Genomic DNA, 26,874 nt, shown 5'->3' on the forward strand with positions numbered 1-26,874 from the left:
GGTGATTTTCCTCTTGTGGAGGGAAAGCTTGCCTGTTTCGGCATCAATGAAGTGTTCTTGATGCTCTTCCACAGAAGGTCGTCGAGGCTGTGGGACAGGGACCACCGTTGACGACTTCGGCGTCGAGGAGACCTTCTCGGGAACGCCGGCAACTGCCTTAGGAGCGAAAGCCTTCGGCGCCGTCTTCGGCGGCAACGTAAAATGGATGGGCGTTGACGCCTTATGCGGTTTCTCCACCGGTTTCGGAGGCGGAGGATCCTTCGGACCGACCGATAGGGTCCTGTCCCTGATGCGCTGTAGGGAGTCCGTCACCCTCTTGGTGAATGCGGCGGATGGACGCGCCGGTTCGACGGAATCCTTCGAGGCCTCCACTGGAGTCAACTCACGGGGTGCGCCGCTTTTGGCCCTGTCCTGTTGACGCGGGGTCACGAGAACCTTCGGGTCATCCGGACGTTTCTTTGGGTCACTGAGAGCTTTCTTCGGGTCGCCGAGAGCTTTCTTCTGGTCGCCGAGGCCTTTGCCGGTGTCGGCCGTCTTCGGCGCCGACGCGCTCGTCTCGACCACCTTGACTTTAGTCTTCGGCGCGGCAGACTTCGTCTCGACGCCCTTGACTTGAGCCTTCGGCTCGACAGCACCCTTCGGCTTCTTCGGCGCCGAGGGCTCCGAGGCCTTGGAGCCGACCAGAACGATGCGCACTTTCGGTTTCGAGGACGACACCTGCGCAGTTTCATGTGTTGAGACCGTAGGTTTCACTTTCGGTTTCGATTTGCCAGGGTGTGGCTCAACAGCAATGTCCGTGGCCGAGCCCGAGGGCGGGGCCGTAGAACCCATGGTAAGATCTTGGGTAAGGCCCGAAGGCGATCCCTCAACCTGAGCCTTAGTAATTGGCACGGTCCCAGAGTCAGTTTGAGGAAGCTCTTCGTCCGAGCCATCCTCCATGGCCCGAGGGCCCCGTCGTCGTCTCCTACCTCATCGACGACTTCTTCGGCCTCGTACATCTCTGCGTCCGCGTCGGAGCTGTATTCGACGTCCGAAGCGGGGTTCGACTCACTAATGTCCTGGATAGATTCTTCCTCGACATCCCCTGCATCGAAGATGTCCACAGGCGCTGGTGCAGCATGCTGGGCCTCCTGGCGCGCAGCTCTTGGACCTGAAGCGTGAACAAGCCATACACTTGGCTTCATCGTGGTCCGGCGACAGACACTTGTGGCACACCGGGTGGACATCGATGTGGGGATACTTCGAGTTGCAGACGGGACATTTCTTAAATGGACTACGGTCCATGACGAACGTCGATAGGGTCTGAAGCGTCGACTGGGCCTTCCGCGTCGAAGCACACGGGTGATGGATCCGCCTCGGGACCGAGCCGGAAGACCGAACGCAAAACTATACCGACGTATTAGGCTAAAGACCTTTTGGTCTTAAGAAAGTTTTCTATTGATTCCGACAAGAGGGAATTCAAAGACATCCAAACCCAATGGCGGAAAAAAACAATCTGAGGATGGAGTCGATGCCCATGTGCACTGTAGTCCAGGGGAGGAGCCACCTATCTCGTGATACTTTGAAGACTCTTCCAGGACAATAATGTGCACTCATCCGGACCCAACACTAGGCGGCGATCTATGCACAGATATGAATTCAGCAGCCCACATGCCTCGAACAGGGACTCTGTGGGCTAGCGCAATGGTCGCAGCCTTGGCTCTGGTAGAATGAGCACACAAGCCCTCAGACAGTTGCTTTTTGCCAATGCATAGCAGATCTTTATGTACAACACTATCTATAGTGAGACCGTTAGTTTCTGCACTAGTTTTCCTTTCTTAGCCTCAACATAACCTACAAAGATTTGACTGTCCACCCGGAACTCTTTTGCTCGATCAATGTAGAATGACAATGTTCTTTTTGAGTCCAGATAGCAGAGTCTCTCCTCTTCTTTGAAGGAGTGAGGTGAAGCATAGAAAGCTGGCAAGGTGATGTTTTGGGCTACATGTAAGGGTGTGACACGTTTGGAAGGAAGGAGTCAAGGATCCCAAGAAACAGCTTGTCTGGGTAGAAGGAGGTATAAGGACGGTGTACAGAGAGAGTCTGCAACTCGCTGACCCTCCTGGCCGATATTATGGACACTAGATAGGCGACCTTGAGAGCCAACAAACGAAGTAGGCAGGTGTGTAACGTTTCAAAGGGAGAACACACAGGGATGGGAAGAGCCAGGTTAAGATCTTCCTGGGGTATTATGAAAGGCCTGGGAAAAATGTGTTGCCGTCCTTTCAGCACCATAGTCACAACTGTGGAGGCTGGTCTGGCAACTGCATGAATGCCAAAATGGCAGACAGATAACCTTTAACACTAGCCAGATCAGAGTCCTGCTGTGCCAAAAAAAGAACAGAGCAGAACCTGGCATAAGGGTGCAGAAAGGGGGACAGGGATGTCAATGTTTCTGGATGTATACCACGCCTCAAATTTGGTCCATCGTAAGGAGTATATCTTCTTGGTGGAGAGATGCCTGGTTGCCAAAATAGCTTCACAGACTTTGGGTGGAAGGCTGCAAGCTGTCAACTGTCACTGCTCAGTCTCCACACATGAAGATGGAGGTTTTGCTGAATTGGTTGCAGAACCCACCCCTGCGACTGAAGATCCTCCTGAAATAGGCTGGCTGATGGAGAGACTGATATTCATACTCAGTGGCACGGGATACAAAACGCCCATTCCCAATCAGGAGCTAGAAGGATGATTTTGGCCCAGTTGTTCCTGATCTTCTGGAGAGCTCTGTGCAGGAGTGGTAATGACGGAAAGGCATACAGGGGGCTGGAGTGCCACTCAAGATGAAAGGCGTCAGAGTGAGAACTGCTTTGGAAACTTCAGTTCACAAAACTACTGACATTGTTTGTTCTTGGTGGTGGCGAACACATCTAACTAAGGGCCTCCCCACTCTTGAAAGAGACCTTGTGCCACCTGACCTTCGTGCCACCTCCAGTAGAAGACGCCATTTGTGATGCGCTGGGCATCGTCGGCTAGGTTCATCTGCCCTGGCATTCAGAGAGCCCCTCCGGTTTTGAATCACCAGGTAAATGCACTGACATTCTAGCCATGTCCCGAGGCGCAGAGCCTCTTGACAGAGGATCCACAGACCCACCCCTCCCTTTTTATTGCAGTACCACATAGCAGTGGTGTTGTCCATAAACATCTGCACTAGCCTTCCCTTGATCGAAGGAAGAAATGCTTTAGATGCTAACCAGATCACATGGATCTCCAGCAGGTTAATGTGAAGCCCGGACTCTGCCGGAGACCAGAGTCCTCTGAACTCTACCACATTGCAGCTCCGGCCCATGAGTTACTCATCTGTCACTACAGTCCGCTCGCTTTGGGGAAGGGAGAGGGATCTGCCGCTGACCCATTTGCTGTTTGTCAGTCACAACGGCAGATCTTTCGCAGTTACCTCCGAAATCTTTGACAAATTGGAGAGATTCCCCTGATGCTGCGTTCACTAGAACTGTAGGTCCCTCTGCAGAGCTCTCATATGCCAATGGGCATTTGCTAAAAGAAGGATGCAGAAGGCCCAACTGCCTCAAAAGCGATCCCACCGAATTTCATTGGGGAGATTAAGTTATTTGCCCAGAATCACAGGATGTTCAGCGTCACTGCTGAGACTCACACCCGTTTCCCCAGATTCGAGTGCGACGCCCTAGCCATTAGGCCAACTCCTCTCCCGAACTTTGGAAAGTTGATAGTGAACACCAGCGAATGTAGGAGGTCCACCGTATTCTGGAGGTGGGAGAAGACTGCCTGGGGCGAGCCCGCCTCTAAAAGCCAATCATCAAGGTTGGGGAAGGCTGGAAACCCTGACCTCTGCAGGTATATGCAACCGCCACGATCACTTTTGTGAACACCCGAGGGGCACTGGAGAGGCCGAAGGGGAGCATGGCAAGTGAAAGAGCTCTTGGCCCACTGTGAACGACAGGTAGCACCTGTGGGCCGGCAGGACGAGCATGTGAAGTTATGATGAAAGTTCAACACCACTATTCAGTCTCCAGGGTCTTGGGACACTCCATTCTCCAGAGATTATTGCTCGGGCCTTCTCTGGGACCAGGGGAAGCACTTGCTCAACTGAATCCCACACAGTGTACTATTACCGGCCCAAAAGGCACATGGGGTTTACCGGCCACAGTGCTAGACTTGTGGAAGAGAAATTCCTCTTACTGAAGTTAACCAGAATTTTGGATTACCCATCTGGTGGAGTGATAGGGAAAGCATTGAGGTTGATCCTAGAAGTGGAGGCTTGGACCACTAAGCCCTCCAGGGTGGTGTGATGGGTGAGGAAACTGACTGGGGTCCTTGTGAGCGGGGCGATGGCGGCAGGCAAATGCCCTGTGCACAGGAGCCCCTGTGCAGGGCTTGGACAAGGGCCCAAGGAGGACATTATTAAGGGTTTCATTGAATGGGAGTAAAGGTTAAATATGGGTGACTCCCAGCAGAAGCATCGCAGTCACGTTGTTCATCTTGACTACCTCTGTGGGCAGCTGAAGGGCCAGGACCTCAGCTGCCCTCCGCACCACCATTACAAATGAGGCACCCTCCCACATAGCCCTGGTAGGACGACGAAAAGAGCAGGCCAGTGTCTGGTGAGGTGTCCAAACAGCTGGCATCCACCAGTTCCTCAGAGCAGTTGTCCTCTGTATCATTGTTGGATGATGGTAAGCAAAAGGGTCCTCTGACCCCTCCCAATTGTAACCCGCTCCTATTTCTTTTATATTTCTTCTTTTGTGTAACTTACCCGACGACCGTCAGGAGCAGTTTCGAGAGGGTACGCAGGACATTCTCTGCGAGCGGGTTTGAAAGCATTGCAGGGTCATCAGACACTCGGCGGCCAGGAGCTTGATGGGACATTCCCCAAGTGCCTTGGGTTTCGTGGCGCAGCAATTCTCGCAGGGATCCATACGCAAACCCATATCAGATTTATGCCTACATGGTTTGAAGCCTGCGGGCTTCTTGGGAGATATCCCTAGCAAACCAGGAGATGAAATATTGAAAAAACCCTTGCAAAAAGTCGGGGAAAAATAAATCAATCAAAAAAAGATTGCAGGTAGCTCTCTCTGGATCTTTGCTGACTGGTGCGGAACAAAAAGAACTGATGTCAGCGTGCTGAGGTGGCACTTATACAGGCAATGTGCACATCACATCCAGAATGGGCTATGCAGACATGGAGCCAAGAGAACTCACCTACAGGAGCACAGCAGTACTGTTCCAAAATTTTCAGATCCAGTCTAACACCTGGGCAATATTCTGAGGTAAGGAATCTGCAGCTAGAAGTCACTATCAGATTGAGGCACATTCTGCCTTCATTTGAACCCTATAAGGATGTAAGCAGATTAGTATTTACTCTCCTTTGTTGGTGAGTGACTGGCCCAATTGTTTCCAAACAGTAGAGGCTTTCTACTTTCTGAAGAAGGAATGACGATCGTGAAAGACGAGGCATGGATAGAGGTAGCAGTGTGTGCTAAGGAGAATAGCAATTCTTCACCACTGAAAGATCCATGTATTGGTGGTTATCTGGGCCCAGTTAGGAGAACGTCGTCCCCACAGAGGAGTGCAATGGAGTTAAGAAGGATGACTAGGAATGCGTTGTAATAGCATCTGCGTTGTAAAAGTTGCTTTGTAATGGCATTAGGTTGTAATGCCAGCGTTGTAATGGCTGCTTCCCTGAGGTGACGTGGCTTAGCCGGCTGCAAAATGGCCGCACCTTGAGTGGCACTGCCGGCCAAGCCTAATTATCCGTCAGAATCCTGCAGGTATCCAGCACATCGCCTCCTTAAACTTGCCACATTGCCACCCACCAGCTCTCGTGGCGTGCCCTGAGCCGTTTTCTGCCTACCTGGGCTACTGAACGCTCGAGATTTGCTGCTGCTGCGTTTCCCGGGCCGGGTCTGGCTGTGCGCGCGGCCTCTCCGGCCCTCCTGTTGTCGACAGCGAGGCCCAGACTGTCTCCTGCTCCACTACTGACGCAGCATACTCGCTCCACAGACGCTGAAGCCAGTAGGTGCTGCTCTTGCGGGTGTGCTTCCCGGCGGGCGCTCGCTGTACCGCCTGATCTCCTCTACTGGCGCCCGCGGCTTAGGCCTCCCCCATCTGGCCTGGCGAGACGGGAAGCGCGCCCTCCTTGACTCCCTCGCTCTGACCGGCCCCCTGCTTGCTGTGGCCTCCGGCTCCCCAGCTATGGCGTCTGCTGCTGTTGCCCTGGCCCAGCAGGCCCTTGACTCTTCCACAGAGGAGTTCTCGGTCTACCAGGTGGGCCGCCTTCCCAGAGACGACCGAGTGACGCAACCCACCTTGAGGCCCTCCAGCTAACCTCCGGTTGCCACTAGCCGCCGGCCCCCTATAGGCGACTTGCTGCTCTACGCCAGCGCCATCTGCTCGCACTATCGCTGGTCCCGGCTGAGGCACTGCCTGCCACTATGTTCTAGCTGCATTTATTACGAGCCCACTAGCCCGGCCTCTTCTCCCCTGGGCCTGGCGGCCTGCTCCTTTATGGTGGCGTCCTGCTTCTTTGGCACTGTGGTTCCCTGACTTCTGCCTGGCCGCCTTTATAATCGGGTTGGTCATCAGCATCGTCTGCTCTCCTGCTGCCCGGGGGTGATTCACTGTGGTTAACACCTCCTCCGCTGGACTCTGCTGCCTCTTCTCTATCATGGCTGGCCGGCTGTCCTCCTGCGGCTGCTACCTGGTGCCGGTCTGCTCTGCAGCTGGACCTCCCCCTTGCCAACTTCCAGCTCACCCGTGTATGGTGCCGAAGCTGCCTGCCAGGCCCCTCCTGGCGCCTTTCTTCTGCTGGCTAACCGCACCCCAGGTGCGCTTTTCTTACCATCGTGCGGACGACCTCTCCTCTGCTATCTGGCTGCCCCATTCTCCTCCTACCTCCGGCCATGGGACGAACTGATCCCACGCAGCTCAAAATTACCTTCAACCAGCGCTGCCAGACGCGTCAGGAGGGTGACGGCGCTGACGGAGGCAACCCGCTGGCTACATCTGATATGGCGCAATCTTGTGAGGATGACCTGAAGGCAATAATGCTAGATGTCAAATCCACAGTCACCACTATAGCGACACAGCTGGATCAACTATTGGCCTGTCTGGACACAGTGAAGGCCCGGGTTGACTCCCACGATGCCCGACTCCTTCACATTGAGGCCAGGGTTTCTGATGCAGAGGACGTGGCTACCCAGGACCAACAAAAACTACTACAGATGGACAAGCTGCTAGCAGTTATCCGCGACAAAAACGAGGATTTGGAAGCGCACTCATGCAGAAGCAATCTTCGTATTACTGGAGTGCCCGAATACACCAACATCTCTCGCATGGAAGACTACGTGGAACAGATGGCACTGGAGCTCTTCGGTGACGTCCTTTCACCGGTTTTTATTGTTAAGCGCTCCCACCTTTCCCTTGGCCCCCGTCCCGCCCCTGGCCTCCTGGCTCGACCCATCATTGCGAAAACACTGAATTTCAGGGACCGCAACACCATCCTCCGGGCGGCCAGGGAAAAGGGGGACATTCGTCATCAGGGCAAAAACTTCTTATTTTACCCCGACTACACCGTCGCAGTTTAGGCAGCACGGCGTGAATTCCTGCCAGCCAAACGGCTCCTACAGAAGCACGAGATTCCTTACTCGCTAGCGTACCCAGCCAAACTGCGGATCAAACAAGGCACAAAGACTCTCACCTTCCCGGATGTATGAGAGGAACTGGCGTTTGCTAAAAAACTCAACAAGTCCCATCGCCCTTCGCCTTCTAACTCCCAAGTTGCTGGTGCTGAAAACCTCAGTGACAATGATTGACTCATGTTTTGACTCATCTCAGTATCCTTTGAATTGTTTTTTCCTTTGGTTTCTTTTTAATATCTTCCTTTGCATGGCTACCACTTGCTTTCCATGAGGCCGCTGCTTGGGCTCTGACACAGCCCCTTAGGTTTTTACAGCTGCTGTGGGTTTTGTCTCTATTACCTTTCTGTGTTGGGGTTCTGCCTGTGCTATTGCCTTGGCCACCCTGTCTTCCTGACAGGGGTGTACGCTGTGCGACGCCAGGCCTCCATGGGATGATTCCCACTTTGGACATTGACTTTTCCCTTTCCAGTTGTGGGTTCCTCAGGTGGGTGAGGGCGGTATCTCAACCTGATTGGGGGGTTGGTATGGGTTGGGGGTGGGTGTGGGCCATCTGTAATTGCTGCCTCCCATTGAGTCATGTTTGTTTTTTGTTTATATTTATTGTTTTTCAATTGGTTATCTTATTGACTTTTTGCTTGCAGCACAACGCCGTCATACATGACATTGCACTACTTTGGCGCTTCCCCTAGCGCACTGTACTATGGTCACCCTCTCGGGTATGCCACACATCGATGTTCTTCCTCCTAGGCTCTGTGTCCCTCCCGCACAGCTCTGCTATTTATCGTGGCCTGCTTTGGTCGGACCCTCTCCCCCCCCTACACTACCATATTGCTTGCCCTTATTCTCTTTGGTCTGCGCTATCTCACGCTTTGACTCAGGAGCCCAGACCACACTCCCTGCACTGTGCTACACGCTTTTATGACATGACGACACAATATTCTGGACTGGGAACGTCCGGGGTCTTAATGACCACTGAAAAGCTATGTTGATCCATGCACACCTCCTGCGGCACAAAGTGGACATTTGTTTGTTACAAGAGACCCACCTGCTACCTGCATTGGCCACTAGGCTGCGTTCCCGACATTGGGGGGAATCTCACTCCTCTTTTTCCTCCAACTATTCTCAGGGGTGTCTATTTTAATACGGAGGGGACTCCCTTGGCAAACCACCAAGGGGACTTCTGACCCCGATGGGCACTACGTCATCCTCCACGGCTCCCTTCAGTCACAACCATTGACTATAGCGGCAGTGTACGGCCCTAACATCGATGATCCCAATTTCTTTATGCAAGTCTGGCATCACATCTCATCCTTGGGCCCTGCCGTGCTCCTCTGGGGTGGGACTTCAATGTGACACTTTCGACAATCGTTCGGATCTCATGTCTCCCACCCTCAAGCCACGGCGCTTATTTACTTCATTCTGGAAGATAACTCACTGTACGATGCTTGGCGCCACACACGCCCTGAAGCCCGCAAGGGCACTTGCATCACCGGGACTCATGGGTGTAGGTTCCGGCTCGACCTATGGGTCACCTCTCCTGATATCCTATCCTGGATTACCTCAGCTGAACATATGGCGCGCACTTTATCGGACCATGCACCGGTACAGCTTAGTCTTCATTTCCCTCAGCGTGCTTTTATCTGGCGACTCCCCCCGAATTCACTGCGAGACACTGTCTTCTGCGACGAGATCCGAACTGCGATCACAAACTATTTTGAGCTCAATGATGGCTTCGTCGGCTCTCTCTCCACTCTCTGGGAGGGATTCAAGTTTGCTGTTCGCAGTGAATGCTTCTCGAAACAAGCCGGGGTCTTACACTCCATTCGTAGTACGCTTGACAAACTTGAATCAGATATGAAATCCCTGGACTCCCTCCATTCCCATCTCCCTAGCTCAGACACACTTGCCCACCTCCGTGAGAAAAAAACTGAATTAGCTGAGGAGGTAGACAGAGAGCTGTCCTTTCTTGGTAGAGAGGCCCGTGCACGCCGCTTCGGTGAGGGCGAGCGGCCCGGCAAAACCCTGGCCAACCTTCTCTGCTCGCCTTGAGCCGGATCCTATATCACGGCGCTTCAAAATGGAGGCCCCACTCAGACTACCTTCCCAGATGAAATCAAGGCACGCTTTTCGCACCATTACACGCAATTATACTCCGCGGGTTACACTCCCTCAAGTGAGGTTTATACTCAATATTTTGACACCCTCAAGTTTTTATGGCTCGAAAACTATCACCGAGAACTCCTCGACAAGCCTCTCTCCAAAGATGAAATATTCACTGCCATCAATAGCATGCCTGGCGATAAGGCCCCTGGTCTGGACGGCCTGCCCGTCTCTTTCTATATAACATTCGCTCGAGAACGGTCACCTCCCACTTTCACTCCTCAAGACTATGCTAACCCTTCTCCTCAAGCCGGACAAGCCCCCCCGAACACTGCGACTCCTACCGTCCACTTTCTCTTATTAACACTGACAACAACATTTTCGAAAAGCTCATTGCTTCACATTTTCTTCTTCTCATGCCACTTATCGCTCTTCCTGATCTGTCCAGCTTCATTCCTGGCCGCGCTACTTCACATAATCTTCGGACCATCTTTTCTGTTCTCCATCAAATCAATCCAGCTCTCCCCGCAGTTGCTGCCCTTCTTGTCGCCACTAAGGCCTTTGATACCCTAGAGGGGCCCTTCCTGTTTTCCCTTCTCCCTCGTCTCGGTTTCAGCCCACTTTTTATTCGCGAAATCTCGCTCTTATAAACTTCCCCCACCGCCCGTCTTCGTATTAATGGTCTGATATCTGATCCATTCGCTATCTGCCGGAGAACCAGTCAGGGTTGCCCACTCTCACCCATGCTCTTTGCCATCGCAATGGAGCCGCTGGCAGCTAGACTCCGGCAACATCACACACAGAGGGGCATCGGCTTCGCAGCCCGTGCCCTCTAAGTCTCCAAGTACACAGACAATATTACGCTTTATGTCCACCACCCCCAGGAAAATCTCAGCCCTTTGGTGCGCGAGATCATACGGTTTGGAGGCTACTCTGGTATCCAGGTGAATTGGAGTACCCGGGACTTCCCTTTTGTGTGGGCTAACGCTCCCACTCGCTATGTGGGAATTTGGCTTAGCAGGGACGTAGATTACCGCTGGAGGGCTAACTTTGGTTGTGCGGTAGACTGGCTCGAATCCAAGATCCCCAAGTGGAACCGGCTACCCCTGTCGTTGGCCGGCTGCATAGCTATTGCAAAGATGGTGGTCCTTCCTCAAATTTTATACCTTTTTTTTAACATCCCCATACCCCTCACAGCCCACTTTTTTCATAAGATCCGCTTGCTAATTATTTCTTTAATTTGGGCCGGAAGGCAACCTAGGATTGCATATGACACACTTACCCTTCCGATGTCGTGTGGTGGCCTGGGGCCCCCTAACTTTCAGCTTTGCCCATTGTGTGCTCAAGCCAGTTTCCTACATTTTTGGATTCATCCTACTCCGTTTCAGCAACATCTGGCGGTCAAGGTGGACCTTGCTGCCCTGTGGCCGCTTGCCACCACCCTGTTTGCCCCTGCCAAACCCCCACGCACCGAAATAGATACGGTTGAGACTTTGCGCTGGGCCTGGGATGGTCTGCGCCGTCTGTCTGGGGCTCCTGCGCTTTCAGCAAACAAGATGCCAATTGTTCCGCATCCGGCCTTTTCTCCTCTTCAGCCCTCCGGTATGGCTAAATACGCAACTCGCCTGAGGTTGACTACACTGGTGAATCTCTATCCCGGGAACACATTCCATCCCCCGATAACAAAACTGGTCCCATGGACACTCTACTTTTTTTATCAGCTAAAGGCTATCTTTAGGGAGCTGCATTCTTCGTTCCCCTTGCCTCCCCCCTCGATGACCACTCTCGATTTCTTTTATTCATCCCCATCTTCCCGGAAGATGGTTACCAAATTGTATGCCCTTACACTGGCTGCCACCTCTATCTTCACTGAGCGCACTCGAGTGGCATGGAGCGAGGGTCTTGGTGTTGATATCCCCCACGCTGACTGGCTTTATTGTTGCAACCAGACTAAGCGTTTATCCCGAATTATCGCCTGCGTCTAATCCATTTTAAATATTTGCATAGGCTTTATCATACCCCTGTTCAGTTATATAAGCTGGGACTTATTTCCTGTGATAGATGTCTTCGCTGCTCGGCCCTCGTGGCGGACTTCTCCCATCTCGCCTGGATATGTCCAAAGGTGTCTGAATATTGGCGCAAGGTCTGTGCTGCGATCTCCGAGATCACTTCTACACTGGTTCGGCCCGACTCCACGCTCTGCCTCCTAGGCTTTGTGAAAAATTGCCCAGAAACCTCCCTTCGCCTAATCGCTATGCTGCTGGTCCTCACGCGCGTAGGTTGTCCATGTGCTGGGGACGCAGACCTGCCCCGAAGTCCGCCCATTAGCTCGAGGATGCATCACAATGCCAAAACCTGCTATCCGAATTCTGGGACCTTATGCCGGCGTCATCCCGTCCTCTAGACATTTGGGGGCCCCTGGTCTCATACCTTCACGCTCACACCCCCCCCCACAGCCATGCTGCCTCTCCCGCGCTCCCTGCCGGCACTCCGCCCGCGGCGCCCGCCGGTGAAGGTCCGTCACCTCTCAATGCTCCGTTCTCACCCCCTCTCCGATCCAGCCCACTTCCCCTTTCACAATCTGTCCGAGAGGTTTTTACGAATGTTCATGGCTTGGATGTGTAGGAGTAATGCTCACTTCAGTTGCTTTTTGTCGGTCTAAACTATTTGTCTCCCTTCACATCCCTAACTGTATACGGTGCTTTGATTTAATGCAAGATTGTATTTTGCTTATGCTAAGTTGTCAATAAAGGTCTTTTGAGGGAAAAAAAAGAGGAATGACTAGTCCCCAGGGAGTTGGAACTTCTGTCCACTGTTGAAACTGGGAGAGCAGGGTTTCTTTTTTAACCCCGGAGGCATTTCCTCTTTAACTGCTGATTCTCTATGAAGGAGGCTTCAGGTAGAAGCTTGGAACAACAGAAACCAATAGTACTGAAATACTGAATGTCCATCACCTGCTCGAAAAATTAAGAGATCTTGATGGTACTGCTCGGACTGCACTTGGAATTGGCTGCAACTGTGTCAGCCATCTGCTGCTGGAAGAGCTCATACAGTGAGGATTTCAACAGATTCTTCAAAGAGAAGGGGAAGTCGGCTTAAACGTTGTAGATGTGGGTCCTAATTGATGAAGCATGAACAGATAGACAGTAATGCTCTTGGCAGCAGTAGTGATGAGATCCTGGGGGTTTGCACCTAAATCAGGATTGAGTGCTGCTGTAAAATCTATACCTCTTGAAAGTAGTATACCTGGCTATGAGTTGGTTCAAACTAAGACACGTCACAAAGTACCAGCTATTCATCAGATCATCTAAAGGCAATATTGGAAGAACTAAAACAAAAAACTTTCTATTAGCCTTGTACAAATTGATGCTGCACGAACACTGAAAAGTAAAAATATTTAGGTCATTCTCCATAACATGTGTTCTAGTACCAAAACACCCATGTTTCTTCCATGTTTTCTGATACCTTTGTGATCTTTTTAGATTTTGGATCTTACGGCACACAAAGAATATTAAACAGGCTATGAGGTTTAGGGGCTGTGAGTTAGTGGTCAAGGTAGTTCTTGTTGAAGACAACCGCAAGTCAAATTCTCAAATTTTTGTAAACAATATTTACAATGATTCTGGACTAACCACTAGAGGATTATACTCTGATGTAAGCTACAAAATTAGCACTTCTGTTTAGAAAGACAAAAAATACCTTAAGCAGAGCGTACTGCTTTGTAGGACAACAAAGTCCTAGCAGCAACCTACCAAGTGCTTGGTCTTTCACCAAACAGATGTGCAGGATGCTGGACTGGCGAGGTTCTGAGCCGCTACCTCCCTAGGCTTAGTCGATTGGTGCTTGTTCGCCTTTGGAGGTTAAGATGGTTTGGGGCATGAACACCTGCTCAAAATGTTGGTTTCCTTTAGACTTGCAAGTGTGAATAGACACAGCATTTTAAAGATTGTGTAGTTTCTGTTCAGCTTTCCATTTTTGCTTTAGCTTCCACTTTCATTGTTTATGAGTGCATTTGTTCAGCAGCAGGTGGTCGGTATTCCTTCTTGGAAGGCACACTATTGCTCATATCAGAAATTCCCATTCTTGCTCTTTAGCTATATATATATATATATATATATATATATAAGAGTATTTCTGTCTAACTCATGCTACCATATGGATTAATGGGCCTTCTTTGATTAGCCCCTTTTTTACTATACACACACACAGGATCCCGCTGCCCGTACAGATAGAGTGCTACTGTGTAAGTACTTATATGTTTTAGCCCCAATGCAATTATGATTTGTGGGTCTCTCACATGCTCTCACCCTTCACACCACTAGGCACTGTGTTCCTTAACACGAAAACCAACCCTCAGTGGTCATCATACCCAATGTGAAAATACTTCCCATAAAGACTCAAAACAAAAACACTCTTCCAACCAAACAGCCTACATGTTTTAGCTAGCTATCTCTGTGAACAAGCACTTCAGTGGCCACACAGGGGTAGTAAGTACTTTACAAATGCTATAATACAATACTTTCAATAAATGGGGAGAAGATGTAGCCTTAAGGCTAGGGCGGTGTACCTCGAAACTGGGGAACCCGGTTCGAGTCTCGGCAAAACAACGCTCAAAATCCTGTGATTCTGGGCGAATAACAATCTCCCTGTGCCTAACAAAAATGAATGGGTCCTCTTGTAACGGAACTGATGCTCATGTAAAGCGCTCTGATACCCGATGTCTCGGGTCTAGTTTGCGCTATATATAACTCTAAAATATACAGCAAGTAATTCAAATTTTGTCCACAGAAATTCCATATGTAGCAGGCTTTCTTCTTAGAGACGTTTAATGTTGAAGCAAGAAAGGGACATTCAAGACCTATGGTTTGATCCAAAAACCGAAGAAAAGAAAGGGAAAAAAGAGGGTCCTGATGTGTTTTCTATGCTGCCCCACTCCTTCCAGTTAGTATGCCTTTCTGGACTCAATACATACACCAAAAGCAGACATACTTTACTTTTCAGAATTGGAATACCTTCAGTGCCTATGTGTAGCATTGTTTGTGAGGCTGAGCCTAATGCAGTCAGGAGCTAAACATTTTAGAAAATATTAGGAGCTTGCAAAGATACCTGCACGTTTCCCCAAGCTGCATCTCCATTGACCTTCACACATGGCTCCAGACGCAACTGGGAACCCTGGCTTGCCACTTTTGCATCCACACAGAGAGAGGCACCCACATTACGGATCTGGAAGGATGAAAAAATAGATATAAGGTTTATAGAGACACCGTGATAAAGTAAACTCATTTACAAACTGTAAACTAAAGCATACATTTCACACAAACCAGCAGACTGAATATTTCACAACACACTGTTTTTCAGTGATTCACAGGAACAAAACAGACTATTGGAAATAAAATGTTAATCTATCAACGATCCAATACTGGAAAACTTCTTTACTCTAATTCCTTCGCCTCCCTCATTTTACAACATGTAGTAAAAGTACCCTCTGCAAACTATATACAGAAATCGTTTGGAACTTCATGCTAAGATGGAAAAATGCACTGAACATTGCTAGCGCACACAGTGCACCCTAGCCCCTCCATTACATGCATGTCCATTGTGGGTTTTAGGATGCTTTTTAATCACATTGGAACAGAGGATACAGAAGGAGAATCAGGAATGATGGAATCTGAAAGAATTTGTAGATATAACTATAAAGGATAAGAAAAAGCTGAACACCTGTAAATTAGCTGTCCAGTATGGAGATACTACCTAGAGTAATAACCTTACAATAATCCAAAGCATTAAGCATGGACCTTACAAACACATTTTCAATGTTTCACAGATCAGCGGTGCTCTGTTACTTTAATGGTTCTCAGCTCTGCTGATAAAGGAGCAAACAAAAAAGCTGTATATCAACTGCAGCAACTCAGTTCAGTATTCTAGAAAACATTATCACAACTTCCTGGAAGCCCATATAAATCTATTAAGAATACAAATATCACACACAAAATTAGTTGAAATTAACTTCCCAATGTACAATTGCAGCCCAGAATACAAGGAGGTAAACGAACAGGGTGCAGGGATGCTAATAATCATTTCATTGTAACGTAGTGATAACATGTTTTAATAATTTTTAATGAAATGCAATGTATTGTATAAACTGTCTTTTATGGCATTTTAGCCGAAATAAAGAATTTAAATGAAAATAATAATCATTTCTAATCAATAGCTGCCAGACTTCAGAATTAGTACACACAGGAGAATCAAAGGAGACATTCTTGTAGCACATGTAATGAGTGAATGAAACATAACGGGTACATAATTATCTTTAAGCAACTACTTGTGAGGCCCCCCCCCCCCCCGGCAAAAAAATAAGGGTATTCCAGAAAAGAGTTAACTTGTGCAACCAGATGGTTTTGGAGTACTGATGAAAAACAAATTAACAAATTATTTAATTTTCTGCAACTTCATTTCTCCAACACTGGTATCTTACACAGATCCACAAGCTTTAATCATTCCCTGTTGTCAAGCTGAGAATTCCTAGTAACTTTAGCAGTACACCATGTTAAAATTGCCATAGGTGCAACAACAGTGTTTAGTAGCACATAGACCTCCTCTGAAACAACTCAACCATCAACCAGTGAGGTGGAGGAGCAGAGCGGTCTACTTCCCCATAGAGTTCACTGAGCTCAGATATCATTGCACATATATAAGAGATACATGAAGTAGATAGTAAGACTACCCTCTCTGGAGCAGGAACGGGTGCATGTGAATCTATGAAAGATTATCATTATCTATCATCATACTTTCAATAGCTTCATCAACATGCTTGCCAAACATTGTTTGTTCATCAAAAGGCAAGTCCAGGATCCTCGCCTGCACTTCAGGGCACAACAAAGTAGACTTGACCAAGTCTTTTCTCCTCAGTATCACGACCATTCAAGACATCCATTGCTGCATCTACGATGGAAACTGATGTGTTAGCAATGGCTTGAGCTTCCTCCCTCCAGAACTCAAGGATTAAGTCCATGAGAACATAAATATTGTGCTGCATTTGGCAGTCTTAGTGGCTTAGGAAGGCCAAGGCATTTGCTGCTTTTATTAAAGTCGCTATCATGGAACTAACTGGCCTCAGTTGCCATTAATGTCATATCTCTGTCCAGAGAAGCGGATACTGAAGTTCCAGGAATTCTTTGACTAACTCTTAGTGGCTGTTGCAATAATCAATCAATCAATCATTTGTAGAGCGCGCTACTCACCCGTGAGGGTCTCAAGGAGCTAGAGGGGGTGGGGGTAGAAGCAGCTACTGATCGAACAGCCAGGTCTTGAGAAGTCTCCTGAAGGTCAGCAGGTCCTGGGTCTGTCGCAGGTGGGTGGGGAGGGTGTTCCATGTCTTGGTGGCGAGGTGGGAAAATTATCTAACGCCGGTGGTCATTTGGCAAATGGAAAGGGAAGACCACTCGGTCCCCACTCGGTCCTCCCGAACGTATGGATGGGTGCCCCGATCCCCCCGGGAAACCATTTTGGGCGGGGGCGTGGTTCGGCTGGTATGCCAAAAGCGGTGTAGCCGGAGCACGCCCTTCCCGCCCAGAAGGGGTTGTCCTAGACACCCGCCCGGAAGATCGCGCCCAGTGGGCGTACCTGAGGAGGGTCCCCGCCCTCCCGCAGACGGATAAATGGAGCGGGAATCCGAAGAAGCGTCCTCTTGTTCCAGTGCTCTGAAGGCTGCACCACTCGTTGCTCGTGAGCCCTCGACGGAACAAGCGCCAATTTTGAGAACTTGTAATCTTGTTGTTTCTCTTTCAGTCCCAGGAGTGTGAAGGATCTGGGACCTCGTCGATCGACTTGAGCGGAGTAAACAAAGCTATGGCCGGCAAAAAAGCGGGAAAGAGCTCCGAGCTGGAGAAGGTACTGCGCACCTTGTCGAATCGAATGGCGATCATGGACCGAAAACTGGGTAAAGTAGATTCGATCGGTCGAGGTTTGGCCGAGGTTAAAAAGCAGTTAGCGGCCCAGAACAACCCCTCGGGCCGTCCTAAGAAGGTGATAGGCCCGGCCTTGCCGGAAGTCGGCCCTGAGGGTAGGGGGAAGCGTAGTAAGAAGAGGGCGGTCTCCGGGGAGGACCCGGTTTCGGAGGTGCCCCCAGCTGCCCCCATCACACCGGCGGACAGCCCGGTACCGAGTCCAGACATAGGTTTACCAATCCCTGTTGTAATTACCCCGGTTAATGATGATCAGATGCCCCCAGACCTGGCCCTCCAGTTAGCGGCAGTGTTGCCCTGGCTTAAAAAGAAAGCAGGGGGGCAGTGGCTGCGGGGGATCCAGCCGAGGAGGCTAGATTAATAATCGAGCAGTTACGGCAGTCGAGAGAAGCCGGGACGGCGAATGTTCCTTCTATTTCCCCACAGGTGGCGCCAGGAATAACTACAGTTGGCCGGGAAAAGACAGCAGACACGGCGGTTGAACCCGGTAAGAACCCATTGCAAATGGTGGGGGAAAGTTCAGTGCCTTCAAGGCGCGAGAGGGTGGCCCAGCACATCCCTGCGGCCACGAAGGAAATGATATGGGGGGACAAGTATGTTAATATGTTTTCATTATTGACCGATCATCGTGAGATGGAATACGCAAAGACTCAGAAAGATTTATGGCACCTCAGTGTATGGCGGGCCAAGATGGCGGAATTTAGGGTCGACGAGACCGTAGCGAACTGGGTGAAGGCCTTCTCTATATTTACAGCAGTAATGGGGGAACGTAAGCCTGAAGTGTTGCCCGAGCTATCCTGTTACCAGAATAGGATCATGGATTTTTATAACATGTACGGGGGGAATGAGTGGAAAGGATATGACATGCAATTCCGAAAGGCTAAAGAGTTTGATGTAACGTTGACATGGGATTGCCTCGACACAGTATCGTGGCATAAGCAGCTCTTGCCTGGATCGCCAGGTACGTCCTTGCCGGGCGGGAGCGGGCCTGGGACAGTTCAGCAAAGGCCTGCGCAGCCCTTTCGAGCAAGCGCCGGTGGGGAATCATAGCCAAGACCGGCGGAAATGGGGGCAAGATCGCGGGGTCTGCTGGGGTTTCAACAGAGGTAACTGTAACAGGCCCCAGGGAACATGTAGGTTCCGGCATGCTTGTGTGGGCTGTGGGAACTCCTCACACCCGGAGAGTAGCTGTAGATCCAAGAGTGGTGGTTCGGGAGGAAAGGGGGGGGTCCAAGCAAGAGTGAGGTGATGCTTGGGAAGCAATCGTCTTCGCCCGTTGACATAATGGCTTTGACTCCCTGGTTGAATAAATACCCTGATCATGTATCCGCCGGGATTTTGAGGAGTGGTTTCCTGTATGGCTTCAACATCCCGGCGGGGAATTTTCAGGGGAGCCCCTTTTGTAAAAATCAGCAATCCGTCCAACACAACCCAGCAGTGGTAGCCAGGAAAATCTCCAAAGAAGTCAGCTTGGGGCGGGTAGCAGGACCTTTTCCATGCCCGCCGGTGGCGGACTTTGTGTGTTCACCTCTAGGAGTAGTTCCGAAGAAAGACCCGGGGGACTATAGACTCATTCACAATCTGTCGATCCCGAGGGGCGCCTCGGTGAATGAAGCCATTGATCCGGATGTCTGTTTGGTTCGGTTTGCATCGTTCGACGATGCCGTCGAGCTACTGAATCACCTGGGCCCCGGTGCTCTGATGGCGAAATCGGACATCGAATCGGCATTCAGATTGCTCCCGGTACACCCGCGGGACCAGCGCTTGCTAGGTTTTACGTTCCAAGGGAACTATTACATGGATAAATGCATGCCCATGCGTTGCTCAATTTCTTGTGCTTATTTTGAAATGTTCAGCAGTTTTTTAGAGTGGGCATTCACCGAGGCCACTGGGCATAGACAGTGATGCACTATTTAGATGACTTCCTGTTCTTAGGGCCGTCCGGCAATGCGAAATGTGCACAGGCGCTGCAGGACTTCTGCATCCTCATGCAGGAGTTTGGAGTCCCATTGGCACCAGGTAAGACGGTGGGGCCATCTACTTCACTGGAGTTTCTGGGAATTGAGCTCGATTCAGTGGAAGGATGCTTCCGTTTGCCAATGGAGAAGGTGGCCAAGTTCAGGGCTTCCTTAACACAATGCCTGGGCAAAGAAAAGGTGACCCTGCACCAGTTACAACAAACAGTGGGTCAGCTTAACTTTGCCTTGGGAGTAATACCGATGGCTCGCCCCTTCTCACGCTCCATTGCACAAGCTATGGGCGGCCTCAAGGAGGGACACCACCGCACGAGACTGTCGGCAGAGGTTCGCCAGGATATGCGCATTTGGTTGGCATTTCTGGCGGACTTCAACGGTCGAGTAGTGTGGAACAAACCCCCAGCATCGTCGGACGAACTGGGTTTGTGGACCGATTCAGCCGGGAGCTTGGGATTTGGCGCATCTTTGGTAACCAATGGTCGGCGCAAGTGTGGCCGACGTGGTGGCACTCCAGCGGTCTGACAGGTAACATTGGGTTCTTGGAGCTATTTCCCATTTGGGTTGCTCTGTTGGCATGGCCAGACGATTTTAGGGACCGCTCAGTAGTGTTTTGGTCGGACAATATGACTGTGGTTGAGTGCATTAATCAGCAGGCAGCCCGCTGCAAGTGGATCTTGAGATTGTTGAAAGAAATTGTTTTACGTTGCATGAGATTGAATAAACAGTTCAGGGCAAAACATGTGCCGGGTGTACTGAATAATGCAGCTGATGCACTCTCTCGTTCACACATGCAGGCTTTCAGGGGCTATCTACCCACAGCGGACCTAGTGGCGGCACCGTTCCCCGATGCACTATGGCTGATCGGTGCCCCGGATTACAAGACCTCATGGCAGCCAGCTTAGCGCCCAGGACGAGGAAGGCTTATGAGGGAGCGTTTCATTCCTACTGCACCTTTTTAGGCCCGGCAGGGAGACATAGCTGGGGGCGGGAGGAATCCTTCCTGGGTTTCTTAGTAGCGCTGCATAGAGAAGGCCGATCAGCTGCAACCGCCAACAGATATAGGGCGGCCATTTCATTCATGGCACAGCTCCACGGCATAAGGGACCCAACGGGTTCCTTTGTAGTTAGGAAAGCGCTCCGAGGCTGGCAACGCCTGGAGGGTCGCAGACAGGATACGAGGCGCCCGATTGGTTTAGAGAGATTGTCTCGGCTTTTAGCAAAACTGGATGAGACATGCTTCTCCCCTTCCGAAGCAGTTCTGTTCCGGGCGGCTTTCGCCTTGGCATTTCATGGGGCCATGCGGGTAAGCGAACTTGTGGCGAGGAACAAGAAAGATATGGAGGGAGGCTTATGCAGGGATCACGTACAAATACGGGGTGATTCGATGCTGATCTCGATAGCCAGGTCCAAGACAGACCAGGGAGCTATGGGAGATAGTGTTGTCGTGCAGCGCGCTCGAGGGTGCCCCACTTGTCCGATAAAGTGTCTAGAGGAATATTTGGCACAGAAGCCGGTGACATGGGAGGGGAGCCTGCTTAGGCACAAGGATGGCACCCCTCTGACGAGATTTCAGTTTCAGAGGGTGCTAGCATTTACAATCGCTGCGGCGGGCATGGACCCGTGCGATTTTGGGACCCACTCATTTAGAATAGGGGCCGCTACAGAGGCTACGGCCCGGGGTCTGGGTGCGGAAGAAGTGAAACAGCTAGGTTGTTGGTCCTCGAACTGCTTCAAGAGGTATGTGCGATTGCACATGTTGTAAAAGACTGGTGAAATGCACTCACGCTTGTTGTCTTTTGTTTGAATTACAGTTTCGCAAGCCTGTGACGCGGGGCGGAATTTGGAGTCAACCCATCACCAGGAGACCAGCGGTCAAGGATCACCGACTGGAGAGCAAGTGGTTGGGTCGTGGGCCACTCATACGTGAGGCGCGCCGGGGACGTATTCATGGCAGGTGACGCGATTCACGCATCTGGGGAATACGGGTTCAGAGTGACCTTCCATGGGAAAGAAGGCCTCTGTGTTGACCAATTTCAACCATTTATGGAGGGTCTCTTAGGGCGGCAAAGGTCACCGCCATCTATAATCATAGTACACTTGGGGGGCAATGACTTAGTAAGACTGGGAAGACGAGTGTTACTGGAACACATTTTGTCGGCAGTCAGCTGGTTGGCTAAGAGGCTCCCGGGGCGCACAATCGCCTGGTCCCACATGATCCCCAGGAAAGTTTGGCGGGGGGTTTCTCTGTGTCAGCGTTGAACCACTCGGTAAAGAGGGTCAACAATAAAATTGGGAAATTGTTTCGCTCTGCGCAGTTGCATAGCATTCCCCATGGGTGTATTCGGGGTGATCACTTTTATTTGAATGATGGGGTTCACCTGTCCAGGGCGGGGAATGATTTACTCATAGGAGAATTCATAGCATGGCTAAGGGGTTTGAGGAGGCATGACCTTTAGGAGGTGTGGGGGGGCCGGATAGTCGGTCAACTATCCGGCCTGTGGCGGTAAGGTCATGATCGGTGAGCAGTAATTTCAAGGTCCCTAGGGGGGCGCCACCCAGAATGGATGGGAGCGCCCGGGGGGAGGCGGCCATTGGCCCCTCCCAGGGGGGAGACGGCTAGATGCCCCTCCTACGAATTTCCCGGGGGCCGGATATCCGCTCCGGCGGAAGAGAGTGTGGGGAAGGGGGGGGGGGGGGGGGGGGGGGGGAGTCCACGCTGTCCTTCTTACAGATACCTCACACGGGAACTCGGGCGACCTTTAAGATGGTGTCGAGTGAAAGGGGGCCCCCACGACAAGGGAAGTTACAGTTGGCAACGAGGGTAAAGTCCTCTGCGCATGCGCCACTCACACCGTGAGGGCGGGAGTTTGGTAGTAGGGATCTGACACCGGTTAAGACCTTGCCGTTGGCCCTTAATGCTAGGATGTACAATTTTAATTTAGAATGTATGCATTTTCAGGATGCTAGACTTGGCTAGGAAACCTTTGTATTAGAGATCTGTTAAGGTGAGCCAAAGAACATGTCTTCATCAAAAATGTAATGAAAGTAAAATTGTACATAATTCATGAAACGTTTTAATTTAATGTTTTAAATTTTGTTTCATATTTTAATAAATACGGCCGGGGGGGGTAACTCCCCCCCGCCTTCCAAAAGCTCAAACCTGTGTCTGTCTCCTCCCCTTGGGGAATTGGTGTTGGGAGGGGGTGGTGGGCATCCCGGCCATATGCGTGGGATGGTGGCGAGGGCGAGGTCAGCAGAGCGAAGCTTGTGGTTTGGGGTGTAGAAGGTGAGTCGTTCATTGAGGTAAGCTGGACCGGCGTTGTGGAGTGCTTTGTGGGCTTGGGTGAGGAGCTTGAAGGTGATCCTCTTCTTGACCGGGAGCCAGTGCAGGTCTCTCAGGTGGGAGATGATGTGGCTGTGGCGTGGGATTCTGAGGACAAGGCGTGCAGAGGTGTTTTGTATGCGTTGGGAGTCTTTTCTGGAGTTTGGCCGTGGTTCCCGCGTAGAGGGTGTTGCCGTAGTCCAGCCTGATGCTGACGAGGGCCTGGGTGACTGTCCTTCTGGTTTTGGTGGGGATCCATGTGTAGATCTTGCGGAGCATGCGGAGGGTGTTGAAGCAGGAGGAGGAGACAGCGTTTACTTGCTGGGTCATAGAGAGCGTTGAGTCCAGGACGAACCCCAGGTTGCATGCGTGGTTGGAGGGTATTGGGCAGCTCCCAGCGTGGCCGGCCTTCAGGAGTCGTCCCATGCGGAGGAGGTGGAGCAGAGGATGAGGACCTCCGTCTTGTCAGAGTTCAGTTTCAGACGGCTGGTCTTCATCCACTCAGCGACTGCCTTCATTCTCCGGTGGAGGTTGGATTTGGAGGTGGCTGGGTTCTTGCTGAGTGTCATCGTCGTACGAGATGATGTTGAGGTGGTGCGCTCGGACGATGTCGGCGAGTGGAGCCATGTAGATGTTGAAGAGGGTCAGGCTGAGGGATGATCCTTGGGGTACGCCGCAGGTGATCGTGGTGGCTTCGGAATGGAAAGGGGGAGGCAGACTCTCTGAGTTCTGCCAGTGAGGAAGGAGGTGATCCAGTTCAGGGTTTTGTCACAGATCCCTGTGTCGTGGAGGCGTTTGCGCTGGGTTGGTGGCATACGGTGTAGAAGGCTGCCGAGAGGTCCAGGAGGATGCGGGCCGCTGTTTCGCTTTTGTCCATCATGGCCCTGATGTCGTCGGTGGCGGCGATCAGAGCAGTTTCAATGCTGTGATTGCTGTGAAAACCGGATTGGGAGGAGTCCAGGATGTTGTTCTCTTCCAGGAAGCGGGTCAGTTGTTGTTGGTGATATTCTCAATGACTTTTGCCGGGAACCAAAGCAGGGAGTAGGGACGAAAATTCTTGAGGTCCTTTGGGTCCGCATTGGGATTCTTGAGTAGGGTTTTGATCTCTTTGTTTCCAGCTCTCCAGGAATGTGGCGGTCTCGAAGGAGCTGTTGATCTTTCGGAGTTGGGGTGGGATGCAGTTGTTGAAGATGTTGTGGGGGCAGGGGTCGGAGGATGAGCCGGAGTGGATGGTTTTCATGATTTTGATGGTGTCTTCGTCGTTGATGTTGATCCAGGAGAGTAGGAGGTTGGTGTCTTTGCTGGGTGTTGGGTCGGGGGTGTCAGTGTTTGTCATTAGTGTCTGGGTGTCGAAGCTATTGTGGATGTCTGCAATCTTGCGGTGGAAGAAGGTGACCAGGGAGTTGCAGAGTTCTTGCGACGGCAGGATGTCATTGGAGCTGGGGGTGGCGAGTTCTTTCACAATGTTGAAGAGCTCTTTGCTATTGTGTGCGATGTTGTCGATGCGTTCCTTGAAGGAGGACCTTTTGGCGGATCAAATGAGTTGGTGGTGTTTACGTCTGGCGTTCTTGGGGTCTGAGTGTTTGTCTGGTGCCTGGTCTTGGCGCCACTGCTTCTCGAGTTTTCGGCAGGTTTGCTTGGAGGTCGGTGTTGAACCAGATGGCTCTAGTGTTGGTGTGCCTGTTTGAGGGTTTCCTGATTGGAGCGAGGGAGTTGGAACAGTCATTGATCCATTTTCTGAAGTTGTGGGCCGAGGCGTTGGATCAGGTGGAGGGTCTCAGGTGAGGGTGGTGAGGAGCTGGTCTTCTGTGACTTTGTTCCCGCTGCAGTGTGGGATTCGTTGCGGTTGGTTGTGCGTGGTGTGTTTCTCGAAGGAGAAGTGGATGCAGTGGTGGTCGGTCCAGTAGAGTTCGGTGATGTGGTTGGTGGTGGAGAAGGTGGGGTTGAGCGTGTGTCCGGCGTAGTAGGTGAGTGTCTTGACGAGCTGTTTGAGTCAGAGGTTGGCGATAGGGGTTGTGGAGTTGCTGTCTTTGGTGTTCTCGAGGTGGAAGTTCAGGTCTCCGAGGAGGATGTCGTCTGTGGAGGAGAGGGTGTGCGTGCTGATGAGGTCGGCGATGGAGTCGCTGAACGGTGGTCTGGGTCCCGGGGGTCTGTAGACAAGGGTTCCTCTGAAGGGTGGTGTTGAGATCGACGTGGATCTGGCAGTGTAGGTGTTCGGCCATGCTGAGGGAGTCTTCGGTGTTGGTCGAGATTCTGATGGTGTTCCTGTGGACGATGGTTATTCCTCCTCCTGGTTTGTTGTTTCGATCCCTGCGGGTGATCTTGTAGCCGTCGGGGATGGCTATGGCTATGTCGGGCGCCAAGGAGGCGTTCATCCAGGTCTCCGTCAGGAAGGCGATGTCCGGGGAGGAGGAGTCGAGAAGGTCTCAGAGTTCGACGGCGTGCTTGTGGACTGATCGGGTGTTGAGTAGTATGCATCTGAGATTGTTGCGGCCTGATTTGGTGGGAAGGGCGGGACGTGCAGGTGTGTGCTGGCTGGTGTAGCTGGAGTTACGGCAGGTGAAGGGTCCGTGGGTGTGCTTTGTGGTGGCCTGGAAGCAGGTGGAGGTTTGGCCGGCGTTGAGTGCGTGGAGGGTGTTGGTGTCATAGCGGCGTCAGGTGTTGTGGTGCTCACAGAGGCCAGGGAGTCTGGTGCTGGGAGCGGTCCAGGCACGGACGGACGAAGACGGGCTTGCCTTAGGTGCGCCTTCGGCACCACAGGGCAGCGGTCCCCATAGGAAGGGGAGGGCGGCAGGAGCAGAGGTAGGGGGAGGTAGCGGGCAGGATCGGGGCGGGCCACAGGTGCAGCAGCGGCAGTAAAACAAGGCACAACCACAGTGAAATGAAAAATACAAATGAAAAACAATGAAAAACGATGAGGAAAACAACCGGAGTACAATTCAAGGCACACGAGGGGCAACAAGAGCGACAGGGGGGAGCACCTGAAAACGGACAAACTGCAGGGGGCTGAGCAGCAGCGCATGGATGGGCTGCTGGCTCGAACCCTGGTATAGAGCTGGAGGCTGGAGACCGGCTGAATGGCAGGGCTGCAGGGGTGAGTGCTGGCCTTGAGCTAGGTCAAGGTTTCACACGCGCTCCCCCGCAGCGGTAGCCATATGAAGGGGAGGGGGGCTGGAGCAGAGGTAGGTGGCGGGAGCGGGCAGGATCGGATGGCGGGCCGCGGGGGCAGCAGCGGCGGGAAAACAAGACACAACAACAGTGAAATGCAAAATACAAATGAAAAACAATGAAAAACGATGAGGAAAACAACAGGAGGACAATTCAAGGCACACAAGGGGCAACAAGTGGGACCTGAAAACGGACTAACTGCAGGGGGCTGAGCAGCGGCGCATGGATGGGCTGCTGGCTCGAACCCTGGTATAGAGCTGGAGGCTGGAGACCGGCTGAACGGCGGGGCTGCAGGGGTGAGTGCTGGCCTTGAGCTAGGTCAATAATCCAGCTTAGAATGACCAGTCAAACATGCCAGTGCAGACTCAGGTGCTGACGTCAGCCACTAGCTCAGAGTCCAAGATATGCAGAGGTCATTAAACAGAAACCTTCAAACGTGACTGTGAATAGGCTGGCTGTGATTCTAAAGCTGGCAAAAAACGCTAACTCTGTCATCGACAACGAGTACACAGAATGGACCTTCAATGGTAAAAGTGCAGTTAATGGTATGGTCAACCTCCAAATTGACGAGGATTCCTCTGAAGTTGTCGAAGGGGTGCTTGCAGTTGCCGAGAGATTTCAAGATGGTCTTGTCATAATCAATGGAATGTTCTTGGTTAAAGACAGGGGCATCACTTCGAGATGGTCATTGT

General features: G+C 51.4%; 1 protein-coding gene across 1 annotated transcript in view; it reads right to left on the reverse strand.

Moving 5' to 3' along the window:
* Positions 1–26,874, reverse strand: part of GALNT10 (polypeptide N-acetylgalactosaminyltransferase 10) — a 952,883-nt gene that overhangs the window by 58,879 nt on the left and 867,130 nt on the right. Inside the window, exon 10 of the mRNA XM_086931255.1 lies at positions 14,859–14,975. Coding sequence (XP_086787381.1) covers positions 14,859–14,975 — 117 coding nt within the window. The remainder of the gene's footprint in view (positions 1–14,858; positions 14,976–26,874) is intronic.

This window comes from Lissotriton vulgaris, chromosome 7 (assembly GCF_964263255.1).
Source record: "Lissotriton vulgaris chromosome 7, aLisVul1.2, whole genome shotgun sequence".
Lineage (NCBI taxonomy): Eukaryota > Metazoa > Chordata > Amphibia > Caudata > Salamandridae > Lissotriton > Lissotriton vulgaris.